Source organism: Periophthalmus magnuspinnatus, chromosome 1, assembly GCF_009829125.3.
Source record: "Periophthalmus magnuspinnatus isolate fPerMag1 chromosome 1, fPerMag1.2.pri, whole genome shotgun sequence".
NCBI lineage: Eukaryota > Metazoa > Chordata > Actinopteri > Gobiiformes > Gobiidae > Periophthalmus > Periophthalmus magnuspinnatus.
Genome location: NC_047126.1, coordinates 2,331,149 through 2,351,744, shown reverse-complemented (window position 1 = coordinate 2,351,744; position 20,596 = coordinate 2,331,149). Strand labels below are relative to the sequence as shown.

At 39.2% G+C, this 20,596-nt stretch overlaps 1 protein-coding gene across 2 annotated transcripts in view; it reads left to right on the top strand.

Annotated features, from left to right (window-relative positions):
- The window catches only part of LOC117375271 (septin-9-like), a 99,821-nt gene that overhangs the window by 16,288 nt on the left and 62,937 nt on the right, over positions 1-20,596 (top strand). For both annotated transcript variants that reach the window (XM_033971574.2, XM_033971566.2), the window contains exon 2: positions 13,825-14,493. In XM_033971574.2, the coding sequence (XP_033827465.1) occupies positions 13,825-14,493 (669 nt within the window). The remainder of the gene's footprint in view (positions 1-13,824; positions 14,494-20,596) is intronic.

The window sequence follows — 20,596 nt, the reverse complement described above, 5'->3', positions numbered from 1 at the left end:
GACGGCTGATATTGTACTCTTTGAAAACTCCAACAGTTTCTTGCCACATTAGACACAGCCTTTGATCGGACTTCAGTGAAAAAATATTCTGCTGTCCACTCCGTATTAAACGGCGCTCACGATCCACTTTTCTTTTCTTTGATAAACTAATTTTTGCAGAACGGTTGAAAAGAGAGTAAGAAAGTATTACACGTGAACAAGGCTGATGTAGCTGAAGTGCGCCATGTTTTGGAGAATCGTTGGTATTACAGGGGAAAGGTAAATGGAACATGGTTTACACTTATCTATTTTAATATAATTTGGTCACGTTCGGTGGGCCGGATTAATAAACCCAACGGGCCGTGTGTTGCCCGCGGGCCGTAGTTTGCCCAAGTCTGGACAATAACGTGGTCAAAAAAGTCTGAAAAGTCCATTTTGCAGAACAGATCCACCTCAAACACACTTGAATCGTCTAAATGTCGTCTTTTATGTGACTGAATGATCAAAAAACACCAAAATACCTGCCCAGCCCTCGGCGAACGTTCCCGTCATAATAACAGAATAAATGAGCCTCACGTTGAGCCGAGCGCCGCCGTGGTTATGGAGGAAGTGCGTGTTTGACAGTGGACCATTAGGACTTCAGCGGAGTCCGACAGCGCGTAACGTTAGCACTGTTTGGCCTTGTGTTGTCAAACGTGAGGTTCGGTCGTGTTTTTCCTGGTTGGACCACATAGAGGCGATACACGGCGAACGCTGACGTCCCAAAAACCACACGGACCATTAACCGGTTTAGTGGGAGCTTTTCCTGACGCACAATAATACGTTTGGATGATTTGAGTTACTGCCTGACCTTATATACGGTTTAAGCTACACGTGAAACCGGGTCAAGGCTGAGTTTGTAGATTCGATTTACGCCGCGTTCTCGTATAAAAACCACAGAGGACGGACGTGGGTCGAGACTAGAACGTTCTGAAATAATGACGCTGTAATTCAAAAATGATATTACTCTGATAGATTTATAAAACGGTCCAAGAAATAACCATAGAAATAACCCATAGCTAACCCGCTAGCCGCAACGTTCCAAACAGGAAGTGGTCTCTCTGTGTGACTCCTGCTGTCGGACTCGTCTTTTTGGTCTTTGGTGTTTTTATTTCACTATTGTGTCTGTAAATAAAGATTTGAACATTAATAACAGACAAATCAGGCGCCGTCTTTCCCCGAGGTCGCTCCCCCGCTAGCGTTAGCAACAGGTTTGATCGACAGCGTTGCTAAGTGGGAGGAATGGGGCGCTCAGGCATCATCTATTTTCTATTTATAACTCCATTCTCAGACCCAAAACAATAGTGCTAGCCAGTATGCTAGTAGGTGTGAGGGAAGCCTTTAGGGGCCTGGATGATTACGCTAAAAATGACTCAGGCGCAGTTCTCGCTTAGTGTAGCTCGTTAGACGTAGCTAACAAACAGAAACTGGACTGTAAATAATACGTGTGTTAGCTTCAATGTAGTTAGCGCCTCCTTCGGACAAATTTAACGTAGTGTCCAGCAGGAATCTGACCACGACTGACGTCAGAGCGAGCGACGTTAGACTCATTTTGTCCACTTCTTTATACAGTTTATGGCACATATGTCAAACTCAGGCCCGGAGGCTAAATCTGGCCCTCAGTTTAATTATATTTGGCCGCCGGTATCAATTTTTCAGTAAATATCGATTTTAGCCTGTGGATTTGTCTAATTTTGGCCCACTGTACATTTGAGTTTGACAGGAGGGGACAAGGGTCTGTTGTCCCGGGACCCCAGGGTTTTAGGGCACCAGAATTGGACCCTCTTCCTATTAATTTATATTAGAGGGGGGCCCATGTGATGTTTCTCGATCCGGGCCCCCAAATCCCTGTCGACGGCCCTGGACTCAAGTAAAAGTAAAAGAACAAAACATGAAATAATGAACAAAGTCTGTTTCATATTGTCAAAATAAACCTATGATTTTTAGATTTAACCAAAACTTTTACTCAAACGTTCTGTTACACATTAAAAAATATGTTTATTGTGACGAAAAAGTACCACAAAATAATACAGTTTTATGAAAAAGTAAAGTGTATTTATTAGAAAATGTTGTAGAGATGATTTGAAAATGTGTTTACAGAATATTCAACGCCATTATATTCAATTAAAATGTATTTTGTGACATTTAATCAGAGTACTGCATCCTGAATACTCTGAATACTTTTACATGGAGTTGTGCTTAAATCATAAGTGTAAAGAAAAGGACAGGATTAAAAACAGCTTCATGTTTGTTTGTTCTGCTTTTATTCGTCGCTAACGGAAAAAAGGCAAAACCGCACGTCCTCGCCACAAGAGCTGTGTTTTCAATTTTTCGCACTAATACTGAGCAGTTTGAAGAATAAAACTGTAAGATCAAGTACTGCAATGTGCTCCTTGGGTTTTAAAAAGTAAGTAGTAACCAGAGACTCCAAATAAGTATTGAGTATCGTCCAGTGCGACTTAAATATGTTTTTTTTCTTCATTATTATGTATTTTTTGCCCAGAGCGACGTAAAGTAGTTGTGAAAATAACGTTAATAAAAAATATAGTCGACTACATGTTACTACACTCAAATATAAATACGTGAAAACAAAATATAAAGGCTCGCTTCTCCGCAGATCTGACTAAGCAACTGATACTTTGCAGTGACACCTAGGGCTGTTGTCTATGGTGGAATTTGCAGCAGTTGCCATGGTGACGCAACGCACACATTAGCAAACGCTGTCAAGTAAGGTTTAAAAATGGTCTGGAAACTTAAGAAAAAAAAAACAAAAAATGGATTTAAACTGCACATTTTCAAGAGCCTGTGAAATGCTAATGCTAATGCTAGTGCTAATGCTAGCGTGTGACTGTAGTGCTATTTGAGAGGGACTTGTTTAACCTGTTGTAGTTTAAATCGACTCTTTCAGGTCAGATTGTGTTAAATTAAAGCTCAGATTAAAGTCTAAACTCGAGTCACAGACGGAGCAGTGCCTCCAGTTAGCGCCACACCTCCAGGGAATGTTGATGACATCAGCTGCAAAGTATCGGCGCACATCTGGACCCGCTGTTTCCCCCCTCTCTGTATTCAGATGTGTTCCTCAGTTCATTTGCTCGTTTGCCGTTGATGAAGACTCAGCGTTTTTCTGCAGCTGATTCACATTACTGCACAGGCGGCCATTTTGGATCCATTAGCGCGTTCCTCCTCCCTCCTCTGGGATACACGTGTCGGGGTTATTTGTCAGAATGCGTTTACTGATTTTACAGAGCGAGGAAAGAGTAAGTATGAGTAGTAAAGTTCTGTAGGAAGTAGAATTTTTAGGTATTTGTACTTTACTTAAAGGGGCACTATATACATTTTCTGGTAGAGGGTCCACCACCGGCTCAACTACATGTAGATATATATATATATATATATTTTCCCCTTGAATGTTCTACAGTATGGCATTCAGTTTAACCGTCTCCATGGAGACAAACAGGCCACATCACCTGATCTGTGGAGAAGTGGGTCCACTCAGAGTAAGAATGAAGAGAAATAAAAACACCTGTAAATGAAAACATTTTGATATTTTTTATATGTTATTTTCGTTTTATTTTTGTATTTTTTGTATTTTTGTATAGTTATTTTTTTTAAATATTATTTTTGTGTTATTTTTATTTTATTTTTGTATTATTTTGTTATTTTTATGTTATTTTTTATTTTATTTTTGTTGTATTTTTGTGTTATTTTTATGTTTTTTGTGTCATTTTTATGTTATTTTCGTTTTATTTTCGTGTTATTTTTATGTTTTTTGTGTTATTTTTGCTTTATTTTTGTGTTATTTTTATGTTCTGGAGACAAACTACAGGAAAATAAATACAGGATATATTTGTTTAAAGCCATACTGTGGAACATCCCAGGCAAATCAATGACATCACCATGAGACGAGCAGATGGTGAAACCTCCACCAGAAAAGTTACTTAAGTACATTTTACAGTGTGTACTTTTACTTTTACTTGAGTACATTTGAGAGCAGTATCTGTACTTTCTACTCCACAGGACTGAAAAGTAAAAGTACTTTTCATCTGATTTGAGGGAGTATTTTTACCGTGTTCGTGGAAACATCCAGACTAAAGTTTAAGAGTTTAAGCTTCGACTTTGAGCAAAACAGAAATAAAAACACAAAATTCGTACGAAAAAATAAGAAATTGACCAAAACATGTGTCATTTTTAATCAGTACATTTTACACTTTAACAAACGAACGACACTGGAGTGATATTTTAATACTTTTATTTAAGTAGATTTGTGTCCTGACTCATGTATTGTTCGATTCTCACACTTATAATGTTGCAGTTTGTCTGAAAGTTAAACCGTGTCGTCTGCACTAAACACCCAGAAAGAAAATAAACAACAAAATATCAGATAACAACAGAGAAATACTGCGATAAAGGAGGATTCAGAGTACTTTATGTCACTGATACAGGAACAATAATGTCACATAATCCCAGAGAAATATCAAATATAACAGGACGACGTGAAACTGAGCCATAAAACGTACGATTTCGTCTCTGCAGCTCAAATCTGATCAAACTAGAACAAAAATACACAAAGAAAATGTACAGATATTGAGCCTCAAAATATATTTTTACAGTTTTCAGATATTGAACAACAGCGGCTCAGTTCTAGAGCGTTTGTTCACTGAAGGTTGATGGTTTGAATCTCGCTCTCTTACATAAAAAAAAAACAAACATAAAAATAATACAAAAGTAACATGAAAATAATACAAAAGTAACATGAAAATAAAATAAAAAAAACCTAAAATAATACAAAAAATAACACAAAAATAACAAAAAAATAAAAAAGACATAAAAATAGTACAAAAATAACATATAAATAACATAAAAATAACATAATAATAATACAAAAATAACACAAAAATAATACAAAAATAATACAAAAATAATACAAAAATAACACAAAAAGAATACAAAAATAACACAAAAATAATACAAAAATAACACAAAAATAATACAAAAATAATACAAAAATTACATAATAATAATACAAAAATAACACAAAAATAATACAAAAATAATACAAAAATTACATAATAATAATACAAAAATAACACAAAAATAATACAAAAATAATACAAAAATAACACAAAAATAATACAAAAATAATACAAAAATAACATAATAATAATACAAAAATAACACAAAAATAATACAAAAATAATACAAAAATTACATAATAATAATACAAAAATAACATAATAATAATACAAAAATAACACAAAAATAATACAAAAATAATACAAAAATTACATAATAATAATACAAAAATAACACAAAAATAATACAAAAATAATACAAAAATAACACAAAAATAATACAAAAATAATACAAAAACAATAGGAAAATAACACGAAAATAATGCAAAAATAACCTGAAAATAAAACAAAAATCATTCTCTCAACATAAACATCATTGGTTGTGATTAAATCTGATCTAATGTTGTTTCCTCATCACAAACAGACCTGGAGTTGTGTTTTTTTGTTTCATTCTCACATGTTTAACACAAACTCTACAGATTTAGACTGAGTTCTTCTCTCAAACTGAAAACACTCTGCTCCACCTTGTGATGTCATCATGTGGTGATACAGGAAGTGCTCCACCGTGTTTTTAAACTCCACACACCTTCAATAGAATGAACCACAACTCCAGGTCTGTTTTTGAGGAGGAAACATCATTAGAACGGGACTAAACGCTCACGAGAGTCATTTTAGTCGAACCCAGGACGTTTAATGAACCTGTTCCCTCCACGTCTCAAATCTCCGGTTACATAAGAATGTGACTCTATCAGCTCCTGTCGTCTGAGCCACGGGAGAAGACAATGGCTGAGGATGGTGCCCCACGGCGCTCCCTGCCTCGTTCCTGCTCCCTCTTCCTCCTCTGTTTGTTTTCCGGAGTCGTATCTCCCCTCGGCACATCTGTCCCGGGATGATACTGTGTCCTTGAGAGGGCGGCGATGGCGAGGGGCAGCTGGGCCGTGTCAGGACAGCGGCGCGTGAACGAAACGCTGAGTCCCTCCTTTTGTTTTAGTCTCGTTGGTGTCGTGTTGTGAGAAAGAGTTTGGGAAAGAGACTGGACCGTGTGTTTACGCCTCAGAGTCTGGGAATTAATACTCTGAGGATGTACTTCGTTACAGAATACTGGATACTTACAGAATACTGGATACTTACAGAATACTGGATACTTACAGAATACTGGATACTTACGTGTGTTTTGTAACGTGTTCTGTTACATAGACTAATCAGAGTACTGCATTCTGAGTACTTTGAATACTTTTACACAGAGCTACGTTATATTTTAGTGAAAAAAAAAACATGAGATAAAATTACAAACAGCTTTATTTTTGTTGCTCTGTTTCAGCTGTTTCCATCTTCAGACCCAAAGCAAACAAAGCAAACAAAGATTCTGATTCTGCCAAAGAGTAACTGCACCAGAATATATTTACTCAAAATGTCGGTGCATGTGTTCAGTTATTTCCCAACACCGCATGAGAATACTGCATGTTATAAAGCACGTGTCAAACTCAAGGCCCGCGGGCTAAATGTGGCCCTCCAAATCACTTTATGCGGCCCTCGACAGGGTAAACTAAAACGTGTGACGGTCTTAAAATGTCATTTTATCAGGAGATACGCAGTTACACAGTCGGATTTTTACATCTAGGCAAATGCATATGTAATATTTGTAACTCGAATAAGTAATAAATACAGAAACAGTTAGTTAACAAGTAAAAAAAAAGTTAAAAGCTTAATCATGCAGCCAGAAAATAACCCAAAATGTGTCAGAAAATGCACATATGATAAATACTGACCACAAATAATATATAGTTCCATCATTTACTGAAGGATAAGTTGATTTAATGCACTAAATTGCATTAAAATGTCAGTGAAAAATGTCAGTAAATTAAATGTACAGTGTTATTATTATTATTATTATTATTATTATTATTATTATTATTATGGGATGTTTTTTGTGATCTTCGAGTCTCAGGTGGCGCCTCGTCGTCCGTGAGCAGCTGGAGGTGAAACAAAAAAACGCAGCTGTGACAAACGAGACAAAAATAGTAACACAAATGATAAAAACATAGACTGTACATGTAAACGCACATCGCTAACGTGCTAGCCGCCGCGCTGCAAATACAAAGTGATCGTCGTCGCGCTTCCGGCTCCATCCACTTTGTCTTTAAAACAAGTCTAATCCGAACTCAAAGGCCGCGCGAGCTCAAAAGCCTCGCCGGACCCTGAGGCGGCGTAATCGTAAAGTACCAGGATGACGGATTCTGATGTGAGGTCAGTGAAGGGGTCGCTCTCTCTAAATATCGGCGCTGTGTTGTGGCAGCGTGTGCGTAAACAGAGTCAGTCGTGTTTAATGTGAGGCTGTGGTTTTGGCTCGGGTGCAGCGCTCACACTTATAAGGACTGAAATGATTCGACTTTTTCACTGTTTTTTTTTTTCGAGGCACGAGCGAAAACGAGAGCGCGGCCTGAAGACACCGACGTCCACGTCCAGAGTGTGATCTGACCTCAGAGGAGTGAGGTCACCGTGAGAACAGACTCGATCCTGATACCACGATAATAATAAAAACACTTTCTTTAGACGATAGAATGTGATTTTCCACATTAAATGGACAGACTTTCTGTTCTATTCCCGTGTGTCTGATGTGTGTGTGTGATCCCTCAGTGTGCAGTGGGGTCCATAGTGCTCCATGGTCCTGGTTTAGTCCTGGTTTAGTGCTGGTTTAGTCCTGGTTTAGTCCTGGTTTAACCTCCTGAGACCCGGTGTCCTCATCTGTGGACAACACATTGTGGGTTGTTTAGGCCACAGTGCAAATTTTTAGAAGAACATGTGCAATTTGGAATATTTCTAAGAGTTTAGAATATTTATTTATTTATTTTTTATTTTGAATTTATTATTTTTATTTTATTTTAATTTATTTATGTTTTTATTTTTATTTTTTATTTGTATTTTAATTTATTGTTTTATTTATTTATTATTATTTATTTTTTATTTAATTTTGTGTTTATTTAAAGGCATATGTCCTTCTGCTCCTGTCAGCAGCACAAATGAGACACATTGTTCCTAGAGGCACAATTGTTTCTCATTTAGTTTTTTTTACACAAAATCTGTGTGTTCAAGCACTTAATAGTTTTTGCAAATAAAGTCTTGCAAGAGTTTGGGTCTCAGGAGGTTAATCCTGGTTTAGTCCTGGTTTAGTTCACACTGGTCCAGGGCTCTACACTCGTCTCTGTGTCTTATCCTTGTTTTGAATCAGAGGATGATGATTCTAAAGCTTCAGGGAAGGTTCATTTTTGTCTTTTTTGAGACTTCTTTAGTATCAAAACCTGCTCGAATGATTATCTAGTTCTGATACTAGTTTTAATCTAATTTTCGATACTTCTGACAGCCCTGAGTGATGACAGGATATTCACCTTCAGCTTGTTATAAATGACTTTATCCTGTTTACGCCGTCGTGTAATAATTTTCAAATCCTTTTTTTCCCAATGTATTTTTTTCATGTAACTGTTCACCTCTTCACCAGTGATGGGAGGAACACTTTGAAAATGTGTTTAGCCACAGAAAACTGAACACCCAAAACATGGACCAATCAGAGTCCTGTTTTCTGAAGACTATTTTTACTCCAGAAAATACTGTATGGAATTACAAAGAGCTTTATTTTTGTCGCACTGTTTCTTCTGTGTTCATTTGTGTCCAATTAGAGCCAAAAAACACACAGACAGCTGAAACCAGAAGTTTACATAACTATATAAAATTAAAAAAATTATTTGACATGAAATCAGACTGAAATTTGCCTATTTTAGGTAAACAAAATGATTTCTTTTTGCTATTTCTTTGAATGTAACTTCTGACTTTGAAGAAAAAGTCATAAAAAATTGTCTTTAAAATAATCCTTCTCACATTATTGTGGCATTTAGCAAATAGAAATAATTTTGTTAATTCTAGTTGACCTAAAACAGGAAACGTTTGGTCTGATTTAATCTTGGACAGTGTGAAAAAAAAGCATATGTGTCTTTTTATGCAGTGTATGTAATCTTCTGATTTGAAGAAAAAGTCATGGAAAATTGTCTAAAAAAAATATCCTTCTCTCATTATTATGGCATTTAGCAAATAGAAATAATTTTGTTAATCCTACTTGACCAAAAACATCAAAAGTTTAGTCTGATTTCATGTTGGACAATGATGAAAAAAAAGTGAATGTGTCTTTTTATATAGTGTATGCAAACGTCTGAGTTTGAAGAAAAAGTAATGAAAAATTGTCTTTAAAAAATCCTGCTCTCACTATTCTAACATTTGGCAAATAGAAATAATTTAGTTAATCATAAGTGACCTAAAACAGCAAAAGTTTAGTCTGATTTCATGTTGGGCAGTGAGAAAAAAAAGCGCATGTGTGTTTTTATATAGAGTTCTGGTTTTAGCTGTATATCCACACTGTGAGGCGTTCAAATCCAAAACGACATGATGATGATGAAGTACCGCCATGTCCTCCTTTTAATTTAGAAAAGTAACTGTTTTCTGAATACCACCAAATGAAAAAGTAACTATCCTGCAATACAGTTACTCCAAATGAGTACTCGGGATACGTACTTGCAGTACATTTGTCCAGTTACTTCCCATCACTGCTCTTCACAAATATGACCTTGACGTGACGGGGCTTGTGGGAAAAAGACTCTGGCTGAGGATGAAAGTGTCTAACGCAGCCTTGGACTCAGAGATAATAAAACACAACAGAGAGACGCTGCAGCTCGAGCCGTTCTCACAGAAAAAACACTCACTAATGTGGTGTGGGGTTAAATGTTTTATCGTAAATCACTTTTATTTGCTTTTTTCCTTTCATTCGATCTGTCGTCAGTCTGTAAACATTGTGTATATTTGGAGTTTTGAAGTTAGAATGTAGAAGAAGTGACTGAGTGAGTGTGACGTCACAGCGTTCGGCTCCAAATGAAGCTCATCGAGGCTAACGGTTTATAGCGGCTAATTTGGAGCCGATTTCCTTATTTGGAATTCTGGCCACGAGTATCATAGCAACCAAAGAGCCAATCCAGAGCGAGGTGGTTGAAGGTAACGCCACTTCCCGCTCACAACGCTGGTTTAGCAGGGAGCGGGCGCTTAGCAAGACTGTCAATCAAACCTGTTGCTAACGCTAGCTGGAGCGACCTCGGGGAAAGAAGGCGCCTGATGTGTCTGTTATTAATGTTCATATCTTGATTTACAGACACAATAGTGAAATAAAAACCCCAGGATCATGTAGAGGGTTAATACGAACATTTGAAGTCGTTTCCATGGCGGCTAACAGGTTAGCTCTGTTTGGCCGGGGGCGCAACTTATACTCAGATGCAATTTATATGTACTTTTTTTTTTTTTCTTCATTATTATGTATTTTTTGGCTGATGCGACTTGTACTCTGACTTATACTCCGGTACGACTTATACTCCGGTGCGACTTATACTCTAGTACGACTTATACTCCGGTGCGACTTAAACTCCGGTACGACTTATACTCCAGTACGATTTATACTCCGGTACGACTTATACTCCAGTGCGACTTATACTCCGGTGCGACTTATACTGTAGTACGACTTATACTCCGGTGTGACTTATACTCTAGTACGACTTATACTCCGGTACGACTTATACTCCGGAAAATACTGTATACAGTCCATGAGATTGACACATATATTGATTAACCGATATATCGAGCTGATATTTAGTTTGGGCTGAATAAACGTTACTGTAGGAGAGACTTTGGGGCTTTGTTTGAACATTTTAATGCAGAAAAAGAGAAGCAGCGCTGTGCAGAATGTGACCCCTGCTCAGGTTTGGACCGAGTCAGGTCTGTGGATGTTTCAAATCTTCACTGTTTAAATATTTTTCTTTTAATTACATTTTTAGTATCCAGAGCAGCTTCCTGTAGCAACATAACTGAGTTTATAGGTTTTACAAATCACGTCACGTCAGGGAAATGATCAAAATCGACCTCAAAATATCGGCAGAGTTTATCGTTTTACATTCAGAAATATAAGTATCGACATCGGCCGTGACAAAACCAGAGTCATTTCTAGAGAACATCATCCGTGTAATCCACATGTGTCAAACTCAAGGCCCGCGAGCCAAATGCGGCCCTCCACATCATTTTATATGGCCCTCGATAAAGTAAATTAAAAGGTATAATAGACTTAAAATGTCATTTTACCAGAGACATGCAGTTACACAGACATTTTTACATCCAGGCAAATGCACATGTAATATTTATAAATTGAATAAGTAATAAATACAGAAACAGTTAATGAACAAATTTAAAAAGTAGTTAGATTTATTTTACATCTGGCCCTTTTACTGATGTGGCCCTCGGTGAAAATGTGTTTGACGCCGCTGGTGTAATCCCTCCATCGTCCTGGTACGATTCATAGTAAAAGAACATTTGCATTTGAGTGGCAGCTGGATAAACGTTACAGATCCGAGCCAAAGAAAATAAACGTTTTGCGAGGGGAGTTAACGAGGTGAATATCTGTGAGGAAAGACCATCCATCTGTGAACAGGAACGGAGCCTTAGACGTCGTTTATCTCCTATTTATAGCTCCATTGTCAGACCTGAATCAAAACAAGGAAAGCAAAAGAGCTAGCCGGGATGCTAATAGCCAGTATGCTAATAGGCGTGAGCGCAGCCATTAAAGCTGAACTATTACGTGGAATATGACTCAGGCGCAGTTCAGTATCAACCTTATTTTCCCTGTGTTTCTTAATTTCTTTTATTTTTTCCACAGTGTTAATTCATAAAAAGTTATTCCTATTTTTCCCTGTTTTTTCTTGTATATTTTTGTTCGTTCAAGTTAGTAGTTAGTTGAGATTTCCTCCGGTATATTTAGTATCGTATATTTAGTATCGTATATTTAGTATATTTTTATTGTTTTGCTCCTGGTTGTTTTGGTTTCGCTCTTTTAAATAGCGTGATCCTGTCGTGTTCGCTGTTTCTGCTCTCCGTTCTCCGCTGGTCTCTCGTACACCAGAGCGCCCCCTGCTGGCGTCTCCGTGCCGTGTCCTTTAGCTTTAGTTAGCTTAGCTTCTTTTGTTCGGTGAATCTGGACGTCCTGTTTTTTCGTTCGTTATTTTGTGTAAGGGAAAGTTTATGGGTTGTTTTTTGTTTAGCGTTGGTCCTTATTTTACGTTGGCTCACCGTGTTTTTTTTCCGTTGTTACTTTGGTTTTTTTGGGGTTTGATACGGGTTTTTTTCTTCCAACAACTTTCAAACTTAAGAAGAACCAGAAGTTACAAAAATAATAAACAGCTTTGATCGATTACCTCTGCTCTCCTTTGTCCTTCTTAAATATATTTTGATCCACGTTTAGGTTGTGACGAGACGTAGCTAACAAACAGAAACTATAAACAAACAGGCGTGTTAGCTTCAGTGTCGTTAGCGCCTCCTGCAGACAGATATAAGGCAGCGTCCAGCAGGAATCTGACCAGAAATGAGGAAGAACCAAACGTCTTTCCTCTAAAACGTTTGTTCCAGTTGACAGATTTGAACTTGTTTTTCCGGAGAACGCTGCCATCGCGTTTTTTTTTTCTTTTAATTTTAGCCACAAGAGCTTGAAATAAACACATCCTCTTGACCAAACCGTATAATAACGAACCCGAGCGTGGACCGTGCCGCCGTTTACTCACAGCCAAAGAGCGTGTTTCTGTTTTTCGGTGACGTTCATAATCAGAGACCGTCGGCCTAAATGGCTGGTTATAAACGACGCTCGGCCGGCTGCTCACGTTACACCGCGCGGCGAATCGCTCCGCTCGGTTTGTGCGTAAAGTAGGTCTTTAGTTTGAGTGCACCAACACGCGATGACACAAAACGACACAAACCGCATAAATATGAATGAGTCTGTGATGTACTGGGACATTTTTATGGTTTTTACGGAGGTTTAAAGCCATTACACGACACAATTGCTTTAAAATGTTGTTCTATATGTGATATTTAGTTCCATCCAAGATCCAAGCAGCTGCAATATTTATAAAGGTTTTGCATTATTAAAGGTTCTATATTACACAAAACTGACTCTTGTGAGATTTTAGCCGTGTTCTAACCTCCTTCTCCGGGACTTGAATCACATCCTTCAGTAGATTTTATTTAAATTTTACGTATAATTTCTTACTTTGCGTGACCGATTCTGCAAAATGTACTCGTTAGAGCTTTTATTCATGTTCTGCTGTAGTTTTTTTCTTCTCGTTTACCCTCTTGAAGTTGTATTTGGAGTGATTCACGTTGGAGTTTAATCTTTAACCAACTATTTTCAAGACGCCATTTTCCATTTTCACCTCCGTTTGTACACGCCCACTTCTTCGTTCTCCGATTATTTTATTAACCCGTGATACTCGTCGGATTTGGCAGCGTCTCATAGTCATTTTAGTGCTTTTTTTTTTTTGTTGCTTTTAATCCAGTGCTCGCTAGTGTGATGTGCATCTGTCCACAGGGGGCGCCGCTTTGTTGTGATGACGTTTACGGCGACGTCGGCTCCATTGGACAGCGCAGTTTTCTAACTTGAACGCGGCTTGAACTGTTTCTTTTATTAAGTCGTTTTAGATGAATATTGTGATTTAAAATGTGTAAAATTATAACAAAAGATGAGAACCATAGAGACTCAACCTCAATATGTCCAATTTAATTAAAAAAAACGTAAATTTACCGCCTAAAACCTCGTGAAATGTCCGTCGATCTGTGTGAGTTAAATGATAAATGAGTTAAACTTTGTCGTATCTTCTTCTCGTTGCAGCTCTGAAGAGGTCCTTCGAGGTGGAGGACGTGGACACCTCCGCCCACTCCCCCGGCTCCCGACGCACCACCAGCTCCCCACACCGTAACGCCATGTCCCCCACCAGCATCTACTACCGCGACCTGGGCAGCGCCGCCTCCGCTCCCAACAACAACAACGTCAACTTCAGCCAGCCGCGCTCCATCATGGGCGGAGGCGGGTCCAAAACTCCCGAACCCGTGTCCAGACGCTCCGAGTTATCCATCGACATCAGCTCCTCCAGTAAACAGTTGGACGGGATGACCAGTCCCGCCTCCGCTCGCTCCGTCAGCAGCGCGCTCAAGCGTCCCGAAATCCTGGGTCACTCCAGAACACCCGAGATGGGACATAAGCGAGAGGTGACCTTCGCCAAAGCGCCGACGGACTCCCCGGGAACGCGACGCAGCGACGCCAACAGCAACAACGGCTTCGGTCGCGAGCAGCAGCACCACCCGCGGAAACTGGAGGCGCCCAGTCCGGGAGACGCGCGCAAACCCGACATCAGCATCACCAGGGCCCCTCCGGAGAACAACGGGCACAGCCACCCCGCCGTGCACCACCCGCACCACCCCAACCCCCACCACAACACCATCGTCACCACCTTCCGCTGCGCGTCGCCCAGCCACGGACGCAAGTCGCCGAACCCTGACAGTAAGTGGCGTCGTGTCAAATGTGACGGAGGCTAATGCGGCTAATTGTTCCTGTTGTGTGTCTTCTGCTACATGCTAACGCTAAACCGCTAAAGGGGGTTTTACATGTCAACAGAGCGAGCGTCATGTAAAGTGACATTGAAGCTAACGTTTAAAGCAGACCTACCGAGCTTGAGTCTTTATAGTTCTCATCTCTGACACTGTGGATCGTTTTGTTATAATTTACACATTTTAAAACGACGTAATAAAAGAAACACGCTGCTAGCCGAGTTCAACTTCGAAAACTGCGGCGTCCAATGGGAGCTGACGTTGCTGTAAATGTCATCACAAAAAAAGCGCTGCGTGTTGTTGGCGCCCCCTATGGACAGACGCACGTCACTGTAGAGCAGCACGTTTAAAACATTTGTACCAAAATGACGACGCGACGCTGCCGAATCCTACGAGTATCAACAATTAAGAAAATAAAACTGGAGAAGGAAGTGCGGACATCACAGTGGGCGTGTCACAGTGGGCGTGGCACAGTGGGCGTGGCACAGTGGGCGTGGCACAGTGGGCGTGTACCAGGAACAGTGAAAACAGGAGTTGTTTAGCAAAATAAGCAATTAAAGTTTGCTAAAACATGCAAAAATCACTCACAAAACAAATTCGAGAGGGTCTGATTTAAAACAGGAATCTCAAACGTCCGGCGTGGGGGCTAATTGCGGCCCGCGAGATGATATTTTGTGGCCCGCGGGACAATATGAAAGTTTAACGTTAGTGCGGCGTTACCATGTTGTGCGTAGAAGGTTCTGCCAAATCTGTAAACCCCAAACTCACGTGTCACTCACAAAAGATTCAACAAATAACGATGTAGATACATAAAATCCACAAGAATCGGCACATTTCCTCATTTATGTTGAAAACAGCGATGACGTTTGAGAAGATTTTAACAAAGCTTTTTTGTGGAATACCTGACCCCTGATTTAAATCGTCAGTAAAGATGGTTGGAGCAGTGAGCAGCATCGCGGGGTCATAATGTTTTATGGTTGTGCTGTGCAGGTTTCTTCATTACATCACGTGGCTCTTTATAAATCCCGTTTGGTTTCGCGTGGATCTGGTGCATAAAACTTTTTGCAAATAACCCAACGTGTATTTGAGGGAATAAAGGATGATGAAAGTGAGTGTGACGTCAACGCAGCTTCAGCTCCAAATGAAGCTCATTGAGGCCAGAGCAGGAAAAGCGGCGAGTTTGGAGTCGATTTCCTTATTTGGAATCGCAACCACGAGTGTCATAGCAACCGAAGAGCCAATCAGGAGCGAGGCTGTTAAAGGTTTTTGTCTGTTATTAATGTTCATATCTTGATTTACAGACACAATAGTGAAATAAAACCCCCAGGATCATGTAGAGGGATTAAAAAAATAAATAAAAATCAAACAATAAACTCAAAAATAAATAAATAAATAAATAAATAAAATAAACTCAAAATAACTAAAAATAAATAAAATAAACTTAAAATAACTAAAAGAAATTATAATAAAAATAACAAAAAAACAACACTCAAAATAAGAAAATTAAATTAAAAAAACTTCAAAATAACAAAAAATAATACTACTACTACTACTACTACTACTACTACTACTACTACTAATAATAATAATAATAATAATAATAATAAAAATAAGAAACAAAAAACCCTCAAAATAATAAAAAAATTCAAAATAAAATAAAAAAAACTTAAAATAACTAAAAGAAATTATAATAAAAATAACAAAAAAAACAACAACACTCAAAATAAGAAAATTAAATTTAAAAAATTCAAAATAACTAAAAATAAATAAATAAATAAAATATAATAATAAAAATAAGAAACAAAAACCCCTCAAAATAACAAAAAAATAAATCAAAATATCTAAAAAATGAACCCCCGGATCATGTAGAGCGGGTTGAACATTTAAGACCAAAATGACAGGAGACAGGACACGGTTTTTCAATGTAAAGCAAACTGGAGCCAGAAGTCCATGGACTCGGAAACACACACACGCTCACTTCCTGTTCGGAACGTGGCAGCTAGCAGGTTAGCTACGTAAACAGTCTCTGGTTTCAAACAAAGTCTCCATTGTGCTGAGTTGCATCCCTGCCCTCGTCTCAAAATACAAACGAAATGAAATGACCTTGTGCTGTTTTTTAACTCCAGCAGCTTTTGTAATGGTTTTTGTGCGTCTTTATGAGCTCGGGGTGACAGTGTGATCAGTGGAAAAGAGAATTGTAAAGCCTCGTAAAGTCAAATGGCATTTTCTTATGTGTGAAGGGGGCGGGCGGACCCGGCTCCAAATGTTGTCACAGTTTCCAGGTTTTCCGTCTGACTGCGGGTCTGATGTGGCCGACCCGGAGTATCACATCTCACACGGGTAAATACATCCACAGAAGCAGTTTAATTAAGCGGGCATCTGTCTGGTGACTGCGTCCTTGGGAGTTGTCCGACTGTCTGGGGCTGGATTCTCAGGCTTTTATTGTGCGTTTTAAAGGTCCTGTGTTCACCAGAATGGACTTTTGTGAGATTTAAGTGGCGTTAAGATGCTGATTCTGCCTCAAAAACAGACTGGAGTTGTGTTTTGTTTCATTCACACGTGTTTGAGTAGCTCTTTAATGTTAATTTGTCAACATTTCCAAAGCTCAAAGTGCTACGTTGTGATGTCATAAAGTGGTAGTTTTCAAGTTCACGTTTGTCTCTGTGGTTAGTTTGTTATAATTTTGCACTTTTAAATCACAATATTCATCTAAAACGACTTAATAAACACCAGCTGAAAATCGCGGCGTACAGTAGGAGCTGACGTCGCCGTAAACGTCATCGCGACAAAGCGGCGTGTAGCTGTCGGCGCCCCCTATGGACAGATGCACGTCACACTAGAGCAGCACGTTTAATTTTTTTTCATCTTGTAGCAAAATGACGAATCCTACGAGCGTCACCGATTCAGAAAACGAAACTGAAGAAGGAAGTGGGCGTGTCACAGTGGAGGTGAAAATAGGGATTGAAAAACAAAATGGCGGCTTGAAAATAGTCGATTTAAAGGTTAAACTCAAACGTGAATCGCTCCAAATACAACTTCAAGCGGATGAATGAAAAGAAGACAACTATAATTTGACGAAAAGCTCTGAAAAAGTCCATTTCGCGTTATAAATTTTTAATACTTCCTGATGTAACGTCGTCATGTTTTCCCCGTTTCAAGCGTTCCACTTCGACAGCGCGTCCACGGCAGCTGGAGCGAGGGGCGGGCGGCGGACGGGGGGGAGCCTCGCAGCAGATTACAGGGTTCAGACGCGTTCTCTTGGCCAGCCCGAAGTGGATGGAGTGGCGTTTGTTTTCAGCTTTTAACTTTTTTTGCGGATACTTTTTTGATCCAAAGAGTTGGATTGTGAAGACGTCTTAATTAAATGCGAGCTGACAGGAAGCCCCGGGCGTGTGGTCAGACTTTTTATAGCACTGGACAAACCTACAGCAGTATTCAAACATGTCTTCTGTGTTGGACGTAAAAAAAAGACGACAAGAAGAGACGGTTTTGGGCACAGCTGAGGCATGAAGGGCACAGACACTTAGTACTCGGGTCAGAATATCCTCAAACCTGCCCCTGCCACAATAAAGGACGTTTGATTTTTTGTACGAGCGCCTCGGGTTTGTACTTTTCTGCTTTAAACGTCTTTGTGGTCAGTCACCGCTCGACTTTTCCCCCCGAGTTCTCTGAGGTGGACGGTGAGGAACAGTAACAATGTGCTGGACGAAAGTTTAGGTAAGGTCTCCCGAGCAAATAGTTGCAGGTGAGGACAGGTGAGGACAGGTGTGGACAGGTGTGCACAGGTGAGGACAGGTGTGGACAGGTGTGGACAAGTGTGGACAGGTGAAGAAAGGTGAGGACAGGTGACAGGTGAGGACAAGTGAAGACATGTGTTGACAGGTGACTACAGGTGAAGACAGGTGAGAACAGGTGAAGAAAGGTGAGGACAGGTGTGGACAGGTGAGGGCAGGTGAGGACAAGTGACGGGTGAGGACAGGTGAAGAAAGGTGAGGACAGGTGTGGACAGGTGAGGGCAGGTGAGGACAGGTGACGGGTGAGGACAGGTGAAGAAAGGTGAGGACAGGTGTGGACAAGTGAAGGGTGAGGACAGGTGAAGAAAGGTGAGGACAGGTGTGGACAAGTGATGGGTGAGGACAGATGAGGACAGGTGAAGAAAGGTGAGGACAGGTGTGGACAGGTGTGGTCAGGTGAGGACAGGTGTGGACAGGTGAGGACAGGTGAAGAAAGGTGTGGACAGGTGTGGTCAGGTGAGGACAGGTGTGGTCAGGTGAGGACAGGTGTGGACAGGTGAATTCTACAAGACACACTGGTCCAGCGAGCAGGTAAAATGAGCTGTCTGTTTACTCCTTACTTACCACTATTGTTCAAATTAGTAGTCGATTATCTCTGGGTTAAAAGTGATGAAATCTTCCAAACATATGAATATAACTTGTCGTTCATAACAGGAAATTACATGTATGTTGCATTTGGACTGAGAAACGTCCGTGTGTTTCAGAGCAGACGCTTCACAGACACAAAATTCTGTCTTTCTGCCGTCGGTCACTTCACCAAATTAAGTGAAGCCCATATCAAAGTCGATAACATGTTTACAGTCGTCACTGTATCGCCGTTCACCTTTCGTGGTCTTACTGTTTCGCAGATTTTTTTGGTCCAAATTTGCATGTTTTTTTACAGCGTATGATCGTGCATTATGTCCTGCGTCCTGATTGGCTGTTGGACTGTAGACCATTGTCCATCATTGTCCGTTTTTTTAAATTTTTTGTTGTTTTGATTTTTTTTTTTTTTTTAGAGTTTATTATTAACTTCTTTTTTTTGTTATTTTGAGATTTTTTTGTTTATTTTTTAGTTATTTTGAGTTAGTTTTTTAATTTTTTTAAAATTTTTTTATTGTTATTATTATTATTTTTTTTGGTGTCCTCTCTAACTACGGCTGTCAGACTCGTCATTTTGGTCTAAGGGACTGTAGACCATTGTGTCGTGCGTCCTGATTGGCTGTTGGACTGTAGACCATTGTGTCCTGCGTCCTGATTGGCTGTTGGACTGTAGACCATTGTGTCGTGCGTCCTGATTGGCTGTTGGACTGTAGACCATTGTGTCGTGCGTCCTGATTGGCTGTTGGACTGTAGACCATTGTGTCCTGCGTCCTGATTGGCTGTTGGACTGTAGACCATTGTGTTGTGCAACCAAAGAGCCAATCAGGAGCGAGGATGTTGAAGGTAACGCTCCAAACCTCGCGATCCTTTTGACTTTTGGGTTTTAAGCGGGAGTTTGATCCTTCGATGTCGCCTCTTCGTATCGAAGCAGAATTTGCCCAAGTGTTGGATCGTTCACCCGGTAACAGTGAACGTGAGCGTCAGGGCCAATGGGGCGGGGCTACTGTCTGTGGGATTATGACTGAAGGTCTCTAAATCAGAATCCCCCTGAACCTGATGAAACCTGGAGATGAATCACTACAGACGAACTGATTATGGACAGAAGGACCTGATTTGTCTGTTATTAATGTTCATATCTTGATTTACAGACACAAAAGTGAAATAAAAACCCCAGGATCATGTAGAGGGTTAATACGAACATTTAAGAACAAAATGAGTCTGAAGCAGCAGAGACAGAGAGAGGACAGTAAAAAAACAACAAAAAACAAAAAAAAAAACCCCTCAAAATAACAAAAAAAAAAAATCTAAATAACTAAAAAATAAAGAAAATAAACAAAAAAGTCTAAACAACTATAATAATAATAATAATAATAATAATAATACATTTTATTTATAAAATCAACACTCATAATAATTAAAGATTAAAAGCTTTAAACAGGTGAGACTTTTAACTAAAAGAAATTATAAAAAAAAAAATAACAAAAAAAACCCTCAAAATAACAAAAGACCCAAGTCAAAATAACTAAATAAAAAAAAAAAAAGTTAAACTAAAAAACAACCTCAAAATAACTATATATAATACAAATAACAAAAAAACCCTCAAAATAAAAAATAAAAAATAAAATAAAAAACTCAAACTAATAATAAAAACAAAATAAACCCCAGGATCATGTGGAGCAG